The sequence below is a fragment of the Lytechinus pictus genome, chromosome 7 (genome assembly GCF_037042905.1).
Source record: "Lytechinus pictus isolate F3 Inbred chromosome 7, Lp3.0, whole genome shotgun sequence".
NCBI classification, from domain to species: Eukaryota; Metazoa; Echinodermata; class Echinoidea; order Temnopleuroida; family Toxopneustidae; genus Lytechinus; species Lytechinus pictus.
This window is the reverse complement of record NC_087251.1, coordinates 34,617,176-34,636,127: the sequence shown is the minus strand read 5'-3', so window position 1 is coordinate 34,636,127 and position 18,952 is coordinate 34,617,176. Positions and strand designations below refer to the sequence as shown.

Here is an 18,952-nt window from a genome sequence, read left to right as displayed (position 1 = left end):
CAATGCCCCCCCCCGTAGGTACGCTAGTGGTTACACCGAAACCGAATCAGCTGCGAATCCATCCGAATACACGTATTCGGGAGTATTCTGTTCTCCCTTCGCGAATACGAGAAAATTCGGGAGGGGTTCGGAAACATTCGCAGAGGAATTCGTCTCGTTTTGAAATGTCCAAAACCAGCCGAAAACACTCCAAAATACTCCCGAAAGTGGCCACAACAAAATAATAAGAGAAAGAGAAATAAGAGGAAGCCAGAGAACTATTTTCATCCACACTTTTCCTGATCAGCCGTTAAAACCCTTTTCCCGTTGTTTTTAAAGGGGTAGCCATAATTCCAAATAGGAATACATCTTTGCTTAATTCTTTCAAGCAATTTAAGGCACCTGAGAAGCGCGAAACGCACGCTCAATTTTTCTGATATTTTATGTTTTCATACCTGAAATTGAACAACTTCGAGCAGATTAATGTGGAGCGTTGTGGCCCAGTGGATTATAGTCTCCGGACTTTGAAACAGAGGGTCGTGGGTTCAAATCCCAGCCATGGCGTAGTTTCCTTCAGCAAGAAATTTATTCACATTGTGTTGCACTCAACCCAGTTGAGGTGAATGGGTACCTGGCAAGAATTTCATTCCTTGAAATGCCACCGCGCTGTAAAAGGCTGCGGGGCTAAAGCCACAGTAATATTATCGAAATCCTTTGGAAGCGCATAGAGAACTGACTATTATTATTATTATTATCATCATCATTATTATTGTTATTATTATGATTAAATACCCATGAACAACATGCATAGGCCCTATCTAAATAAATAACTTAAACAATGCGAGTGCGAAGCGCAAGCTTAAGGTTTTACTATACCGTCCTGAAAAGAGATCTAACAAGGATTGTTTGTAGTGATACTTAATATATTATGTTTTGGCAAATCAAATAATGCGAGCGCAAAGCGCGAGCTGAAAAATAGCTGTTATTCTAGCCTGAATTGGACAATTTTAGTCCTTTTTTGTAGTCACGAACAGGGGAGTTTAGGTATCTATTAAATGCAAATTGCGAGCTGATTTCTTTTCGACCTAAAAAAAAAAACATTTTTCAGCACAGCACTTTTGTAATCACGGGCAAATTGATTTTGATATTCCGGTGTGATCGAAGAACTGAACAGTACAAGTTTTTAATAAAGAAAAAAAAAATCTCAATTGCGAGCGCGAAGCGTGAACTTTTTAGAAAGAGAGATTTAGAATAAACAAGTGGAATGCCTCTGGCCGTCTCACCTGCATCACGCGATTCAATATAGCAGCAGTGCTGATTTTGAAAACTACTATAACTTGCACAAGATGTTCAGTGATACTTGGTTACTCTTATTTCCACGTTTTATGAACTAGACCAATACACTTATAGAGATATGATGGCAATTAAAAAAATACCCCCAACGTGGCCAAAGTTCTTTGACCTTACATGACCTTTGACCTTGATCATGTGACCTGAAACTCGCACAGGATGTTCAGTGATACTTGATTACTATTATGTCCAAGTTTTATGAACTAGACCAACACACTTTCAAATTTATGGCTGTAATTCAACAAATACCCCAATTTGGCCAAAGTTCATTGACCCTAAATGACCTTTGACCTTGATCATGTGACCTGAAACTTGCACAGGATGTTCAGTAATACTTGATTACTATTATGTCCAAGTTTCATGAATCAGATCCATAAACTTTCAAAGTTATGATGGTAATTCAACAGATACCCCCAATTCGGCCAAAGTTCATTGACCCTTAATGACCTTTGACCTTGGTCATGTGACGTGAAACTCATGCAGAATGTTCAGTGATACTTGATTAACCTTATGTATAAGTTTCATGAACTAGGTCCATATATTTTCTAAGTTATGATGACATTTCAAAAACTTAACCTTAGGTTAAGATTTTGATGTTGATTCCCCCAACATGGTCTAAGTTCATTGACCCTAAATGACCTTTGACCTTAGTCATGTGACATGAAACTCAGGCAGGATGTTCAGTAATACTTGATTAACCTTATGGCCAAGTTTCATGAACTAGGTCCATATACTTTCTAAGTTATGCTGTCATTTCAAAAACTTAACCTCAGGTTAAGATTTGGTGTTGACGCCGTCGCCGTCGGAAAAGCGGCGCCTATAGTCTCACTCTGCTATGCAGGTGAGACAAAAACGGGACATGTTATGCTTTTTTATTTCCACGGAAAGGATTATCTTTTTAGATAAATGACGCGAGCGCAAAATGCAAGCTACTTTTTCGTATTCTGATCTGAAAAGTGGACATCATCTCAACAAGCAATTTTGACATCCTTACCCGAAAGGAATTAAATTGTCTCGCTTAATGAATAAATGTCGCGAGCACGAGCAGACATTTTCGTCTCGCCTGCATAGCGGCGTCGTCAACATTGAAATCTTAACCAAGATTAAGTTTGAAATAATCATAACTTAGAAAGTAAATTTACCTAGATCATGAAACTTTGACATAAGGGTAATTAAGTATTAATAAAGATCCTGCTTGAGTTTCAGGTCACATGACCAAGGTCAAAGGTCATTTAGGGTCAATGAACTTTGTCCATGTTAGGGGTATTTGTGGAATTGTAAATATAACTTTGAAATTGTATAGATCTAGTTCAAGAAACTTAGACCTAAGAGCAATCAAGTATCCTTAAACATCCTGTGCGATTTTCAGGTCACATGACCAAGGTCAAATGTCATATAGAGTCAACAAAATTTGGTAATGTTGGGGTATTAGTGGATTTGTCATAACTTAAAATGTTTATATATCTAGTTCATGAAACTGGGACATAAGAGCAATCAAGTATCCCTAAATATCCTGTGTGCATTTCAGGTCACGTGACCAAGATCAAAGGTCATTTAAGGTCAATGAACTTTGGCCGTGTTGGGGGTAGGCCTATTTGTTGAATCGGCCTCATAAGTTACAAAGTTTATGGATCTAGTGAAACATACATAAGTAATTTTGGGTCAATGGACATAGTATTTCATTAATTAACATTTGAATGTAATTTTCTTTTGTGAATAATTGTTCAACAGCTGTTTTCAAAGTCAGCACTGTTGCTATATCGAATCGCGTAATGCAGGCGAGACTGTCAAAGGCGTTCCACTTGTTTATATATGTTCTGGCCTGATCAAAAAGGGACCTAGGACTGTTCGCAGTTTCTCATGAAGACGATACACATTTCAACAATCAAATAATGCGAGCGCAAATTCCGAGCCGAATTTTTTGATAAACTGTCATGAAAGTAGTTTGCTAGAATTGACAGTGGCGGATGTGCCCCCCCCCACCACTTTTGAGAGCCATAATAAAAATGTATAATGTAAATCTGCCGTTTTTACCCAATTGTGCCCCCCCCCCCCTTTGTAAGTGAGAACCCCCCCCCCCTCATTTTTTTAGGGCTTGTCAAATTTTCATCTGGAAAATGTTTCCCCCTTGGAAAATCCTTGATCTGCCCCTGAGAATTAATATAGGTATACATACACATGGGTGGAAATCTGTCCCCAAAGGTAGGGGGACCAGGGGCTGGAAAATTTGACAAGCAGAAAAAAAAGGTTATCACCTAAAATGTATATTGACTTGATGATTTAAGCTCGATATCAGCCTATTGAGCAAGATATGTATCTCAAATGCGAGCACGAAAGCGTGAGCCAAAAAATTATATATACTTTTCCAAATTTTGGAAAAGGTTAACTAAATTACTATGACCCACAGGTCTTCCTTCCCTTACCCCTTTACCTCCATCCAGGTCAGTATAACAATATAAAAAGAAACAAATGAATTAAAAGTATACAACTGCATGAAACTGGCAACGGTTAATTTGGCGAAACAAAATGTAACATGGATCCATCAGCAATTATCATTTCAATCGATTAATTGCGATATAAAGATAAATAAATAAATTGCAAAAGAAAAAAATATAATAATGTAGTAATTTGACTTGATTGTGTACATATCCAAACTGTTTCGAATCTTAATTGATCATTTTATTATTGGAGGACACTCTGCAAGAGCTTGTCTATTCCACTTCCACTTATCAAATGCTTTTAGGGATCGAACATTAATTTGTTGAACACTCAAACCATGTATGTCGACAAACCCTAATCACTTTCATTATGTTTTTAATCATAGGACCCTTGGAAATAAGCCGTTCTTATTTTATCTCATATTACCTGTGATATTCTTGACGAATAAAAGCAATCAATCAATCAATCAGTCTCTTGAGACGTAAGAATTACCTCTGTACACTGTTTGAAAATTTCTACTTAACCCCCCCCCCCCAAAAAAAAAAAAAATCCTACAGCAGAGTCTCGAGAACACCTGTAATCTTACTGCCCTGTGTAATATTTGGTGTATGTAACCTTACAAATTTATTGTAATAAAACTCCCCCCGGCTTGTTTAAAACAGACCTGCATATTTTGTAAAATTGTAGACAAATTCTTTCCTGTTATAATCATTTACAGACTGTAAATGGTTATAACATGAAATAATAATTACAGAATAATTTGGTAATTATTTCTTTCTGTAAAATCTGTTTTTTTAATTGTTAAGTTTCTAACAGTGTACATTCAGAATAGGGATATATAGTATTATTGTACACAGAATATAATTCTACTTATTCTAGAAAACTGCAATCGAATTTGCGTTCGTTTTTTCAACTCAAAGAACGTTTTTTCAAGAAGATCTGACAACAATGTTGATTAGGCCTAATGATGACGACTCAAATTAAGAAGAACAATACTAAGAACTTAACCGCTCTAGGGGGTGAGTGAGTGACTTTATAGTGTTTAAAGGAATTTATCCGGTTGTCTCATAAAATAAGAATGTCAATTTCACTCGTCAACTCTTTTCAATGCGAGATGTTATTTCAATCGATCCATTATTTTTTCCATTAATTTTATTGATTTCTTTTTCCTTAAAATTAGTTCATAAGTTTGGAAATAGGTCCGGTTATCATAAACAGTTACCGTCATTTTTTTCATTGAAACGCTTCCAGGCATTCCTACATCTTGTTAATAATGGATGTCAGGTTGTACCTCTTCGCACGTTATTGTGACAGAATTTGCTCAATAAGAAATTTACCCCCCCCCCTTTTATGTCCCCCCCAAAAAAAATATGTGAGCTTCCACCAAATACGTTAATATAATTTTTTTTTAATGGAGGAACCCTACAACATCAATCCGATCCCAGTGTCGTTTTTTGGTCATCAACGCAGTGCGTATGATATGTTGGCGCTGTGCGAGATTCGTCGATGTTGCCGAGCGAGCGAGCTGATCGAATCTGTGTTTTCGGTTCGTCGTGAAGATCAACATGGCAACAGGACATTCCTTGTCAGTGGTTACCAATTCTTGTATTACGAGGCCTAGAATTCCGAATTCGAACTTGCCAGAGAGTGAATTAGATCGAGATCTAGCAAGAAGTCGTGATCTAAAAAAGGATGCACTTTTGGCCTCATGTAATGGCTCTGAATATCATGAATATGACCAGGAACAATTTGCTCAGTCCCATTCGAAGGGATTTGGCGGTGGCTCCTTGGAAGAAGATGCACTTATTGATCAGCTCACAAACGATGTGGAGAACATCAGTAGTGAAGATTTTTACAAACGTCTGAAAGAACTGAAAGAGAAACATCGGGTAACACTGAATTCTCTGGAGAAGAGGTATAAAAAGAAAGTGTCTCGAAAGCGACAAGAAATTGAGTTTGAAAATAATGCGCGGAATGAAATGGGATTGGGCGGAGATGACAATGGCAACGACTGGAGCTTGAGTATGAATTACATGAATGGAATTGATAAAGTGAAAGGAATGACTAAGAGTGGTCCAGTTTATGTAGCTGAACATGAACACAAACATATGGATGACACGCTGCAGGCGTTTAACCAGAGTTTACCGGCATGGTCAGCTCTACCAAGAGATAATGTGAGAGACATGTCATCAAAACCACCGACTGGACGGCCTCAGACAGCATGGACTGAGCGCCCAAAGTCCAGATCTTCTGCACGCAATGGCGTCCATGGTCAGAAACAAAAGCCAGATTGGAGTGATGTCACTTGGAGCGGGAGTGAGTGTTCAGCTACAACGGATGAAATATTATCCAGTGTAAACACTTCGCTTGATCTTTCATTGAGTAAGCAGCCTGGATCCCCAGCTGCAGTAGTTGACAATATGTGGGAAGATTTCAGCGTCGACTCCTACGTACCCCGTTCTCGCAGTTTGTCCAGAACATCTGCCCGCAGCAACTCAACTCAACAGAGCAAGGCAAAGGAATGGTCTCCTAAAATAACCATCCCAAAGCCTTTTAGCATGTCCTTGAGGGAATCTAGTGAAGAACGGAAGAAAACAAGAGCCTCCATGGACCTTGATCAAGCAAGACTTGATAGAGAGAAACAAGAGGAAATAGAATGCCAGAAGAAGTTCAAAGCGAACCCAGTACCCGCTCATACTTTCCTACCGCTCTATGATGAAATAATGGATCAACAAGTTGAAAAGTCGAAGAAGAACAGAGAAGAGAGCTACAAGAAACTCACAACTACTCAAAAACCATTCAAGCTGACAGAAACTAAAAAGCACCAAAGATCTGCAAGTGCTCCTTTGTCAGCGAGGCGGCCAAAGACACCGTCCTTCAAGGCCAAACCAGTTCCAAATTCTGTCTTTGATCCGACAGTTGATGAGCAAATTTTAGAGGAAGAAGAATACCGGAAGATCAGAATCAAGATGAGAGCTGAGGAGATGTTGAGGCAATCTTCACTCCCTCCTAATATGCAGATCAGAGGCAAGGAGTATACTGATGGAAAGATGAGAATGAAGATGCAGAAAAAGCGGGAGAAGCAGGCTTTCCTCACAACAGAACACAAATTCAGACCCCAGGTAAGCCAAAGAAATTTCTTACAATATATCTTTAAAAAGTATAAATGAAAGAGGGGTTCTAGGTGAATTTATTGTTTTTTCTTGGAAGTACATGTACATGTAAGATAAAATTAAGTATGAATGAATGAGTCTACCAGAATTTATCATTTTTCCTTGAAAATAGAGGATGAAATAACTATTTCTTTTTTAAAGTCTTTCAGAAAATGCTTTTTCAAAAAAGCGAAATCTTTTCAATTTGTAATGAAAATGAAAGGTATGACAATGCTCTGAACACACTTTTTTATTTTGTGAGGAAAATTAATATTTTGTTTTGATATGCTTTAATGATCTATAGTTGATAAACATTTATAAGCCCAGTCATATTCAATCAACATCACAACATTGTGTCTTCTATCTTACTTTATTATTTTTATTTGAAGGTAAATGGAGAGATTCCAGACTATGATGAATTACATCGCAGGTTCCAGGAGGAGGTTCAGAGGAAAAAGAGAGAAAAGGATCCGACTGTTATTGAGCCCTTCAATCTCAGGACAGCCAGAATTCCCTCTCGCAAGTCTAGAGCTCTGATCGAAATGGAGGAGGAAGAGGAGAGGCGGAAGGAGGCCCTCCGAGGGTCTTTGTCAAAGTCTGCTTCTCTAAGAAGGTACAGTAGGCCTATACCTGAAATTCATATTCATTACCTTTATAATGTCCCTTTTCTATTTTCTTTTTCGCAGTGTTAAAATGGACAAATCATATTTTTGTATTGATTGCAATCCCCCCCCCCCACACACACAGTCAAATTTGAACAAGGTCAAGGATATTTTGTTGATCACAGCAGATTTTACCTGGAAAGTTTTGTTTTAAAGTCATCCTTCCATAAGTTGAAGTCTGAAGTCAAAATATATTTTTTTCAGACAAAAGCCCTATTGCATTAAAATTGTTAGTGGTTAAGACTCTTGTCTTTCACTCTGAGGGATGTGGGGTCAATTCTCAACCAAGGCATGTTTCCCTTCAGCAAGAAATTTACCGACATTGTGCTGCACTCAACCCAGGTGAGGTAAATGGGTACCAGCAGGAAGCAATTCCTCAAAGTGCTGTGAGCACTGGAATCGGTAGACTAGCTTAGCCGGGGTAATATAGGAGCGCCTTTAGCACCTAACAAGGTGGAAACATGCGCTATATTATTACTTTGTTATGGTAAATTTGCCATCCATAAAGTGAAATCCTTGATTTCAATTGGATGTTCTGCATCTTTATGGACCAGTTAGTTAGTTTGATGACAAAGTTACCATACATGTAAGTAATTTTTGTGCAAGGGGGTCCTGATTATACAAAACAATATTCGAACAGGTTTCTGTTGTCATGAACAGTTCTACTTGGGCGAAATTACCTGTATCAAAACATACGGACATTGAAAACTGGATTTAGGCCTATTATTTTTATGGTTAATTGATTATAGATCCATTGACATGGGTGATACGCTCCCGTCGAAGACGACCAATGCTAACGAGCTGCGGAAGAGTGCACTTAGTAAGACACAGATAGAGAAGGCTGAGCGGGAGAGACAGGAGGTGGAGCAGGAGAAACAGAGGAGATACAGAGAGAAAAAGCTTCAACGATTCATCACCAGCAAAGCTAGGGCCAACGACACTTCCCAGAGCCTGGAGGCTACCAATAGGGAGAAATTAAGACAGCACAGGTAAAAATGGGTTCTGTGACTTTTGCTTTGGCGACAATTGCTCCAATATAAATTCCACACACAAATTGAATGACTTACTTTAATCCTGAATTTAACACAATACCCTACCCTAAACCTAGCCTTAAACATAACATAAACTCTATTGCAACCCTAATCCTATATCTTAGAAATAAAGCCTGGGGGGTGTTTCACGAAGATTTAAGTATGACTTAGAGTCGCACTTTAATACCGATTTGCGTACGGTATGAAAGGCTTGACCGCATTGGTCAGATCATGTCATGAGGACGCGCACTAATGCGTATCTATCAATAAGATTGCGCGTTGCATATCATGTACGTGTCGGCATTTAAGTGCGACTTCAGTCATACTTCAATCTTTGTGAAACACTCCCCTGGAGTGATTGTTGCAGGAGCAAATGCTGTGTCTTGAGTGAAAACATGAACTAGGCCAGTGTCTGCCTCAAAAGTTTGATTCATGTAGTCAGATCGGCATCCGTTTTCAGGGGGAGAAGAGCATTATTTGCTGATTCCAGATTTTGTGATAAGCATTGGAGAATGCCCTGTTAGCAGAGACAAATCTTTGAGGGACAGCAAACCCGGTGTACCATCAAGAATTCTTCGGCTGTTAAGTCTGCTTAGTCTTGGGCAACTGTCAGGCCAGGGAAAAGCGAGATAATGACTTTGCCATAATTGGTCATAAATCTCATTCTAATCTACTCTAGGTGATTTGTATCAGAGTGGTGTCAAGTTCCCCATGAAAGCACAAAATAACCTGCATTTAATTTGCATACAAGAAACTTACAATTAATTGCAAGTCTATTCTACATCCCAGAATGGATCATAGGTCTTGCAAGTAATTGTAAACTGATAGTGACAACTGATTGCAAGTGAGTTTCTTGCAAACATCATAACCGATTTAGCAAATTGTGTTTACATTTAAATCAAACACATAAGTATAAGCTTTTTTTATTGAAATACATTGTAAATTCTTAAATTACTATAATTTTACATGCTCAGGGCCTTTTCTATCTCTTATAGCAGTGAATCTGTTATGAATTATTTATTTGTAAGGGCCTATTCACAACGATTTATGCTTCACTTAGGACCCTCCACTTGGAATATTGAGCATTAGACTGTTCTTTCTACATCTATTTATTCAAATTCAGTTTAAGTATAAAAAAGATTTTCTCACTTGATTTTTTGAAAAATAAATAATAAATGAATACCACACAATATACAGTGAAACATTTTGGAATAATTTAAGGATACCAGTGTTGCCATTACAGTGTTTTTCTGCAGTATGGATGAATACCATAATTCAATATTTGATTCATGTATGTTTGGATAATGAGATTAGTATTACAGCATTTTTTTCTAAACTGACTGTATTACCCATAGAGAGTCTGAGAGAGCTCGTGAAGAAGAATATGAACGAGAGCTGCAGGAAATGATGGCCAGGATTGAATCCCGTCCTCTTCTCTTTGAGAGAGAGACCGAGGTAATATATGCAAATTTCATTTTTCATGTACTTGAAAATGTTGTATTGCAGAATGGAAACTATGTTACGGTTAAACTCGAGAAATTGCATAATTTTGTTAACGTATTTAATTGCATTAATATTATTATTATTATTATTTATGATTATCATTGTTATTATTATTATTATCATTAATATTATTGTTATTATTATCATCATTGTTATTACTTTTAGTAGTAGTAGTAGTAGTAGTAGTAGTATCATAGAGTCTTAAATCAGAAGGTATTAAAGTTTAAATACAATGATTTGAGGCATAGTTAGATGAAGAAAAAACACTGCTTGTCATTTCTTCTGTTATGAGATCATTTCAAATTGTTCTTAAAAAAATTTTTTTTTTAGTTAAATGCCAAGAAACGTGCAGAAAGAAAGTATGAGAGTGCCCTCAAGAATGCGGGAATCAGTGAGGACTTCTTGGAGCGTAAGGGGCGTTCAGGAGCCACCCAGATACTGAGCGGTGGGGGAGGAAGGGAAGACGAGAGCAGGAGTGAAGCAAGCTACAACTACGATTACGACGATGACGGTGATGACTATGGAGGTTACAGTGGCGCTGGTGATGGAAGAGACAAGTACGATGATGACGACACTCCCGCAAGTGATGATGATTAGATTCAATGTAAATGAATCATTTCCAAGTTGTCTTTCTTTGTATAATCTCATTGATCACCTTGCCCTACCATCCTTCCTGTATGTTTTGATGGTTAGTATTCACAAGGGTGTGAGAATTTTGCTCTTTAGCTTGTTTCAGCTACATGGCTACATATATACCGTAAGTAACGGACTATAAACCGCACCTGTGGATTAACCGCACCCCCAACTTTGGACTTTAAAAAAAAAATCCTTCTCACATTTACATGCATATTTGAGGTAAGAAGAAATAAAAACTAAGTTAAAGATTTCAAAGTATCCAAAGAGTTTACCAGTATGCGGAAATCTGCTGTTCTTGATCATTTCATCTACAAATGTTAGCAAGAAAGAAAGGTCCCGACAATATTGGCCACTTACACACTCACTCACCTCACAGTCACAGTATACACACACACAGCACTGCCGTTCTTGTACATTGCAAACTACGATACGGTACTAGTACATCTTATCATCAAATTATGATCTGTGTCTTTCCTGGCGTAGGAGGAAGAAACATTCACATTTCTTGCATCACAACCTCACAATCACTTTCAGAGTTTGTCTAGCATTCGATGTCTTAGAATGAATTTTGGATACAGGATTACAGGAAGGTTCAAGAAACAAAGAAATTTGCATTTTTTCCAGTTGTTTTTACGGCTTCGTGCTGTCTCTCTCTTGTGTGGTGTAAATGGTATCTTATGAAAAGCAAACGGGAAAGAAAAAATTAGCTGGTGCGAAACGGGACTTTGGAGGGAGGGGTTAAAATGAATAGCGCAAGCTTAAGTCACACTATAACCACAATTACAACGCAAGCTCTCAGCTCACTCAACTCTCGCTCAGCTGTGACAAAATAATACCGAGTATGCATGGCGTCTCTTTGAACTTAGCCAGGTAACTTCGCTGCTTTGAATCGAGAATAAAGTCGAAATTAGTGTCATGAAGGTGGGTGCTTTTGTTATGGACAATATTTGATTAAGCTCGTAATAATGGCTTCCCATTACCCACGGCTCATACCCCTCTAAACGACATTGCCCTGGGCGGCTACGCCCGGCCACTCGATGTGTTGTGAACTGGCAGACGTCTTACATGTTCGGGAGGGGTTACGATGGGCTGGCTCAGACCCGTCACCGTGGATAAACCGCACCCCCGACTTTTGCTTCTATCCCGCCGAGAAAAAGGTGCGGTTAATAGACTGTTACTTACAGTATTTGTTTTGTACATTTTAAATTCAGCTTATTTTCAGCTTTTATGTGTACTTTGTGTGTAGAAAAAAGTAGTGGAGCTTTTGCAATTTTATCTATATTTTGTAGTGTTTACTCACACTCCTGGGCTCCGTAACACAAAGATTAGCGATCAATCGCTAAATGAACTCACCAATCAAGATCAACATTACACGAGCATTTGGCGCAAAATACTGACCAGGAACCAATCAGAAGTGTTCTCTCATATTTGCTATTCATTGTGGGGCCCTGGTATTAGAAGTACAAAACTTGGAATGATGTTTCTTCTGAGGAGCGCTTCATGAAAAATTATGTCAGTGATTTTCACAGACTAATATGCTCTGAGCCAATCAGATGCAAGGATTTACAGAAGCTTACAACGTCTGATGTTGATAAATCACCACCAGGGGCCCGTTTCATAAAGGACTTGCAGCTGTTGTAACTTTGCCATTATGGCAACTACCATAGTAACAGGGCTCAGCAGCCAATCAGAATCAAGGTGGCCATGGTAGTTGCTATAATAGCAAAGTTACAACAGTTGCAAGTCCTTCATGAAACAGGCCCCAAAACTTTTTTTTTAATGAAACACTTCTGAGTAATGTTTCAGCATAGAAATGTTCTAAGCAAGACATGCACTAGGCACTCATCAGTGACTAAAGCCCCTTCCACAATTGGTGGTGCGACTGCTCACAACCATTGCGATTGTGTGCAACATATATTCGGATCAAATGATCGCAAACGTTCGCACGAGCAATTGTGAAAGCCCCATTAGAGACAATGTAACTTGTATTGTTGAAGCCAATCTAAATATTTGGTAGAGAGTCAATAATGTGAATTATATTATATCATCTCACATTGCACAATATTTGAATATGTTGGTGAATTATTGTAGTATTTGCACCCATGGACCTTCATTGCATAACCATGTTTTGTGACACTTAACATAAGAAAAGGATAGTTTTCAGAATGAGTGCTTGTACCTCCCTAAATTTTAGTACTTTACCATTTGAGTACTTACCATTTTACAGGTTAATGTAGTCCACTACGTGTGTAGTACATCCCTAAATTCTAGAACTTTACCATTTGAGTACTTACCATTTTACAGGTTAATGTAGTCCACTGCGTGTGTAGTACATTCCTAAATTCTAGTACTTTACCATTTGAGTACTCATCATTTTACAGGTTAATGTAGTCCACTAAGAGTGTAGTACATTACGTCTTGAATTTTTGCCACTACCTGTTCATGGTCTATCAGTAGTTGCTTAAAGTGCCAAATATATGTTTATCAGAATAATTTGGTGTATTATGGTTATTTAGTATTTTGTTTTGGTGAGCTGTAATATATTTACATTTGCTTGACATTAGACACAAGTAGATTGCTGATGAATAGGTGAAAGATAATTTTTGCTAAAATAATTTTTGATAACTTCCTTTTGCTTTTAATGTAACTCACAGTATTTTATGCATTTTGCATATACTCCAGGTTTCAGTAGCCTATTATTTTTGTCATACGTAATATTGTTCAAAGGTAAAATGAATACTTATTAAAGGACTGAAAGTATAGCTTAATAAATAGAGTAGAATTCACTGAGCAAAATGCCAAAAATTTCATCAAAATCGGATAACAAATAATTAAGTTATTGAATTTTAAAGTTTGGCAATATTTTGTGAAAACAGTCATCATGAATATTCATTAGGTGGGCTGATGATGTCACATCCCCACTTGTTCTTTTGTATTTTATTATATGAAATTAGGTTTATTCAAATTTTTTCCTCCAAGAACTAGAAAAATTGGATTGACAACTGATTTAGTGCATTGGATATTTATTGCTGCAACTTATTTCATTATAAGGGAGACATATTATTCACACAAGTATGAAATAATGAAAAAAATATGATTTTATGTAATAACATAAGAAAACGGAAAGTGGGGATGTGACATCATCAGCCCATCTAATAAATATTCATGAAGACTGTTTTCACAAAATATTGCTAAACTTTAAACTTCAATAACTTTATCATTTGTTAACCAATTTTGATGAAATTTTCAGCATTTTGCTCAGTGAATTCTACTCTTATGTATTAAGATATAAATATTTTCAGCCCGGACCATCCCTTTAGCACATACTAGAGAATGTTGTTGGGTGGAAGGAATATGGTTAATGTAATGAGGTACTATTTCCAATGCTGAATATAATTTTGTTTATAATGTAGTATCAGAAGTACTGGCTTACCTAAATCCAGGGACCAGGGTAATAGTTGATTTTTAGCAAATGCTTTTCAAATGCAGTATATTATAATCAGTTATTTATATTATATTAAATTGTAGTAATGAAATATATTGGCAATGTATCTCATGAATTGGAAAGCAGTATGTGTGATATGCATTCAAACAATAACATTTCTTGATTTTTCTGTTCTGTACTCTTCTACAGCAATGAAGGAGAGTCCCTGTTTCCATCAAAGGTGGTTGCCAAGGAAGTCAGTATTTCATTAAATTTTGATCGTTGATTTTTCAGTGACAGATGTTATAGGCTATAATGTAAATGCTTGCATCTGATTGGCTGAGTGCATATTAGTGAGTGAAAATCACTGACCAAACCTTTCATGAAATGCTCTAGAGATACATTTTGTGTTCAGGTCCATGGTCCTTCCCATTTTTATTCTCCCGATAAACTTGGAAACACTTTAATAGATCAACCTCTAACCTGACTCGTGTGATGTTGTCTACTAATAGTGACAATGATGAAAGTAGGTTTAGAAATTCATAAGTTGGTGAAAACATCGCCCGTGTACAAATACATATATACTAATATTTAATGGTAATAGTATGAGATTTTGAGCCAATTGTCAGTCAGTTTTGACAATAATATAAATGACGAAGGTATTTAAATCTACTCATAGATTGATATTTATTTTGATTAAATTCTACAATTATGATCTGGCTGTAGAAATACATTAATTTGAAGCATGTGTAGAATCTATCTACATTTCTTTTTCATTTTAGTTTTGTATGTACCATGCGTCCCAGAAAAAAGGAAACCAGAATTCAGTGTATTTTTTTGCCATCATGATTATGAATTTGCATCATGAGATGTACATCAATGAAAAGATACACTTTCCCTCTTTCATTTGAAGCCCATCTCAACGTTCATGGTGCTTAAATGACTGAGTTAGAACAATTGAAAGTGATGCTAGCAAATTTCCATTTGCACAAGCAAATTACAAATTTGAGTGACTTTTTCTGGCTTTTACTGCTATGTATTTGGAAAACAAAGTTCATTACTTTAATATTCATTTTTTCATCTTTCATATGAGACCTCATGCATAAAATATGATTGATGCATTGTTGAGATAAAGTTGCATGAAAACATGCTTGATTTCTACCTATTGGACGGATTGTTGAAAAACTACCGGTGAATGCGCGGTGAGTGTGATTTTATGGTTGGCTTGAATGTTATTTTTGAATTCTTTTTGTAAAACTTGTAAAAAAAATTGCTTGAAATGATGAGACAAGGCAGGGGCGGTGGAATGTTGGAGGGGGGGGGGAGGGGTGACCCACTTAAAGAAAAACAACTTGAGAAAAGGGCTTTCTTCCCTTCAATTGTAAAAAGTGATGTACCCCTTTTTGCTGTGCCCCACTGCCTTCTAACATATTCTGCCGCCCGTGTGAAATGTAGCGACGAATGAAATAACTGAGAGAAATTTGAGATAAAACTCATTAAAATTATTACCATTGTAACATTTAAAAAACATTAAAAAAAACATTGAATTCTCACAGCCATAGACTCCAGGCTGCAACAATAAAGGGCTTTCCTTCCCCCTTCCGAACAGCATTCACTGTTAGCCTATTGTCTGCTGCTTTGTTTTTCAACGATCCACCGAATAGGTAGAAATTGAGCATGTTTTCATGCAATTTTTTCTTGACCATGCATCATTCTTTTTTTATGCATAAGGTCTCATATGGAATAGGAAAAGATGAATATTCAAGTTATAAAATTTGTTTTCCGAATAGATAACGGTGAAAGATGGCAAAACTCACTCAAAATCACGATTTGCTCGTGCAAAGGGAAATTTAGTACCACCGCTTTTCATTGTTCTAACTCAGTCATGCGTGCATTATGAATGTTAGATGGGCCTCAAATAAAAGAAGAGAAGTATATCTTTCCATTCATGTACATTTATAAAGTAAATTTATGATCATGATAGGAAAATTTACACTGAATCACGGTTTCATTTTTTCTGGGACGCACTGTATATGTAAGATTGGAAGTAATTTGTCATGTGTCTGCATTTGGTACATGCATTGATTTATGTTCACATGAAATCAGTTAGAAAGATTGTGCTCTACTTTGTAAAATAATAATCAGTTTCCGACAAATATATCATTGATGATACTGGTGTGTAGATATTTCTAAAAAATCCTACATTCCTCAACTTTTTATGTTAATGGTTATATGAATATTGTGACCAAGTTGAAAGCTTTATGTAATTCCTAGTAAGAATATTTGGATTGTACAATTTCTATCATCTGTATTTAGTGATGTAATAAATCTTTTAAATGTAATAAACCCTGACATTAGTGTGTGTATGTGATGGACTCCTCTTTTGTGTCCACTGTTAGAAGAATTTGTATTCCTAGTGAAAATGTGTTCAGGGACCAGTTACAGAGAGATTTGCATATAAATACAACTTTATTAAAAATCAAATGCAGGTCTGCAATACCTGCTTGTGATTGGATAATTATCAGGTTGCATTTGATTTTGGGAGTTATGTTTATGTGTTTCATTCTCACTCTTTCCAGGGTATGTTCTGCCTTAAAAGTAAATCTGTGTAATAATTTGTTAATTATTGGGAAATGGGTAGGTGTCAGTTTCCTGATGATTATTTTTTCTTTTTTTTTGGGTAATTTGTTTAATTTTTTTCATATTGATTTTTGTCTCACCTGCATAGCAGAGTGAGACTATAGGCGCCGCTTTTCCGACGGCGACGGCGGCGGCGGCGTCAACACCAAATCTTAACCTAAGGTTAAGTTTTTGAAATGACAGCATAACTTAGAAAGTATATGGACCTAGTTCATGAAACTTGGCCATAAGGTTAATCAAGTATTACTGAACATCCTGCCTGAGTTTCATGTCACATGACCAAGGTCAAAGGTCATTTAGGGTCAATGAACTTAGACCATGTTGGGGGAATCAACATCAAAATCTTAACCTAAGGTTAAGTTTTTGAAATGTCATCATAACTTAGAAAATATATGGACCTAGTTCATGAAACTTATACATAAGGTTAATCAAGTATCACTGAACATCCTGCATGAGTTTCACGTCACATAACGAAGGTCAAAGGTCATTTAGGGTCAATGAACTTTGGCCGAATTGGGGGTATCTGTTGAATTACCATCATAACTTTAAAAGTTTATGGATCTGATTCATGAAACTTGGACATAATAGTTATCAAGTATTACTGAACATCCTGTGCAAGTTTCAGGTCACGTGATCAAGGTCAAAGGTCATTTAGGGTCAACGAACTTTGGCCAAATTGGGGTATTTGTTGAATTACAGCCATAAATTTGAAAGTGTGTTGGTCTAGTTCATAAAACTTGGACATAAGAGTAATCAAGTATCACTGAACATCCTGTGCGAGTTTCAGGTCACATGATCAAGGTCAAAGGTCATGTAAGGTCAAAGAACTTTGGCCACGTTGGGGGTATTTGTTGAATTGCCATCATATCTCTATAAGTGTATTGGTCTAGTTCATAAAACGTGGAAATACGAGTAACCAAGTATCACTGAACATCTTGGGCGAGTTATAGTAGTTTTCAAAATCAGCACTGCTGCTATATTGAATCGCGTGATGCAGGTGAGACGGCCAGAGGCATTCCACTTGTTTTTTTTTTTGCTTGTTTTTTTTATTTATTTATTTATTTATTTTTTTTTTTGGGGGGGGGGAGTGTATGAAAATAATGGTGAATGAAAGTTATTGAGAGCTGACACTGCTAGGATGAGAACGAGGGGGGGGGTGGGGAGTGAGAGATTCGAAGGAGGTGAGACAGAGAAGGGATATATGGGAGAGATAATAAAAAGAACAGAGGGAAGGGAGAGAAGTGAAAGAGCTAGAGGGGGGGGGGGAGATTTGAAGGAGATGAGACAGAGAAGGGAAAGCGCTAGAAAGAGATGGGATATGGGAGAGAGAAAAGAAAGAACACAGGGAAGGGAGAGAGAGAGAGAGAAGTGAAAGAGGGGGGAGTGAGAGATTCGAAGGAGGTGATACAGAGAAGGGAAAATGCTAGAAAGAGATGGGATATGGGAGAGAGAAAAGAAAGAACACAGGGAAGGGAGAGATTAAAGGGAAATGAGAGAAGTGAAAGAGAGGGGGAGTGAGAGATTCGAAGGAGGTGAGACAGAGAAGGGAAAGAGAAGGGATATGGGAGAGAGAAAAGAAAGAACACAGGGAAGGGAGAGATTAAAGGGAAATGAGAGAAGTGAAAGAGAGGGGGAGTGAGAGATTCGAAGGAGGTGAGACGGAGAAGGGAAAGAGCTAGAAAGAGAAGGGATATGGGAGAGAGAAAAGAAAGAACATAGGAAAGGGAGAGATTGAAGGGAAATGAGAGAAGTGAAAGAGAGGGGGAGTGAGAGATTCGAAGGAGGTGAGACAGAGAAGGGAAAATGCTAGAAAGAGATGGGATATGGGAGAGAGAAAAGAAAGAACACAGGGAAGGGAGAGATTAAAGGGAAATGAGAGAAGTGAAAGAGAGGGGGAGTGAGAGATTCGAAGGAGGTGAGACAGAGAAGGGAAAGAGCTAGAGAGAGAAGGGATATGGGAGAGACTAAAAGAAAGAACCCAGGGAAGGGAGAGAAAGAGAAGTGAAAGAGGGGGGGAGGGTGGGCAAAAGTAGAAAGGGTTAAGATAAAGTTTTATTTCAATATTGATAGAAAAACTTCTTTACATTGAGGCCTGTATGAATAAAATCCAGAGTAAAGATAATACATGTGAAATAA

The 18,952-nt window shown here is 37.3% G+C and overlaps 1 protein-coding gene across 2 annotated transcripts; it reads left to right on the top strand.

The window, feature by feature from the left end:
- The first annotated feature begins 5,273 nt into the window (after window positions 1-5,273).
- On the top strand, window positions 5,274-16,528 carry LOC129264505 (protein FAM161B-like). 2 transcript variants are annotated; one of them, XR_010294193.1, is made up of 6 exons: window positions 5,274-6,890; window positions 7,310-7,533; window positions 8,332-8,571; window positions 9,969-10,068; window positions 10,447-10,804; window positions 14,387-16,528. XR_010294193.1 is itself a non-coding variant. In XM_054902390.2 (5 exons), exons 1-5 carry the CDS (start codon window positions 5,334-5,336, stop codon window positions 10,711-10,713), a joined length of 2,388 nt encoding a protein of 795 aa, XP_054758365.2. In that variant the 5' UTR covers window positions 5,274-5,333; the 3' UTR covers window positions 10,714-11,597. The 2 variants fall into 2 exon arrangements, 1 of the variants encoding a protein (XP_054758365.2); XM_054902390.2 differs by lacking the exon at window positions 14,387-16,528 and having other exon boundaries at window positions 10,447-11,597.
- The last annotated feature ends 2,424 nt before the right edge of the window (window positions 16,529-18,952 follow it).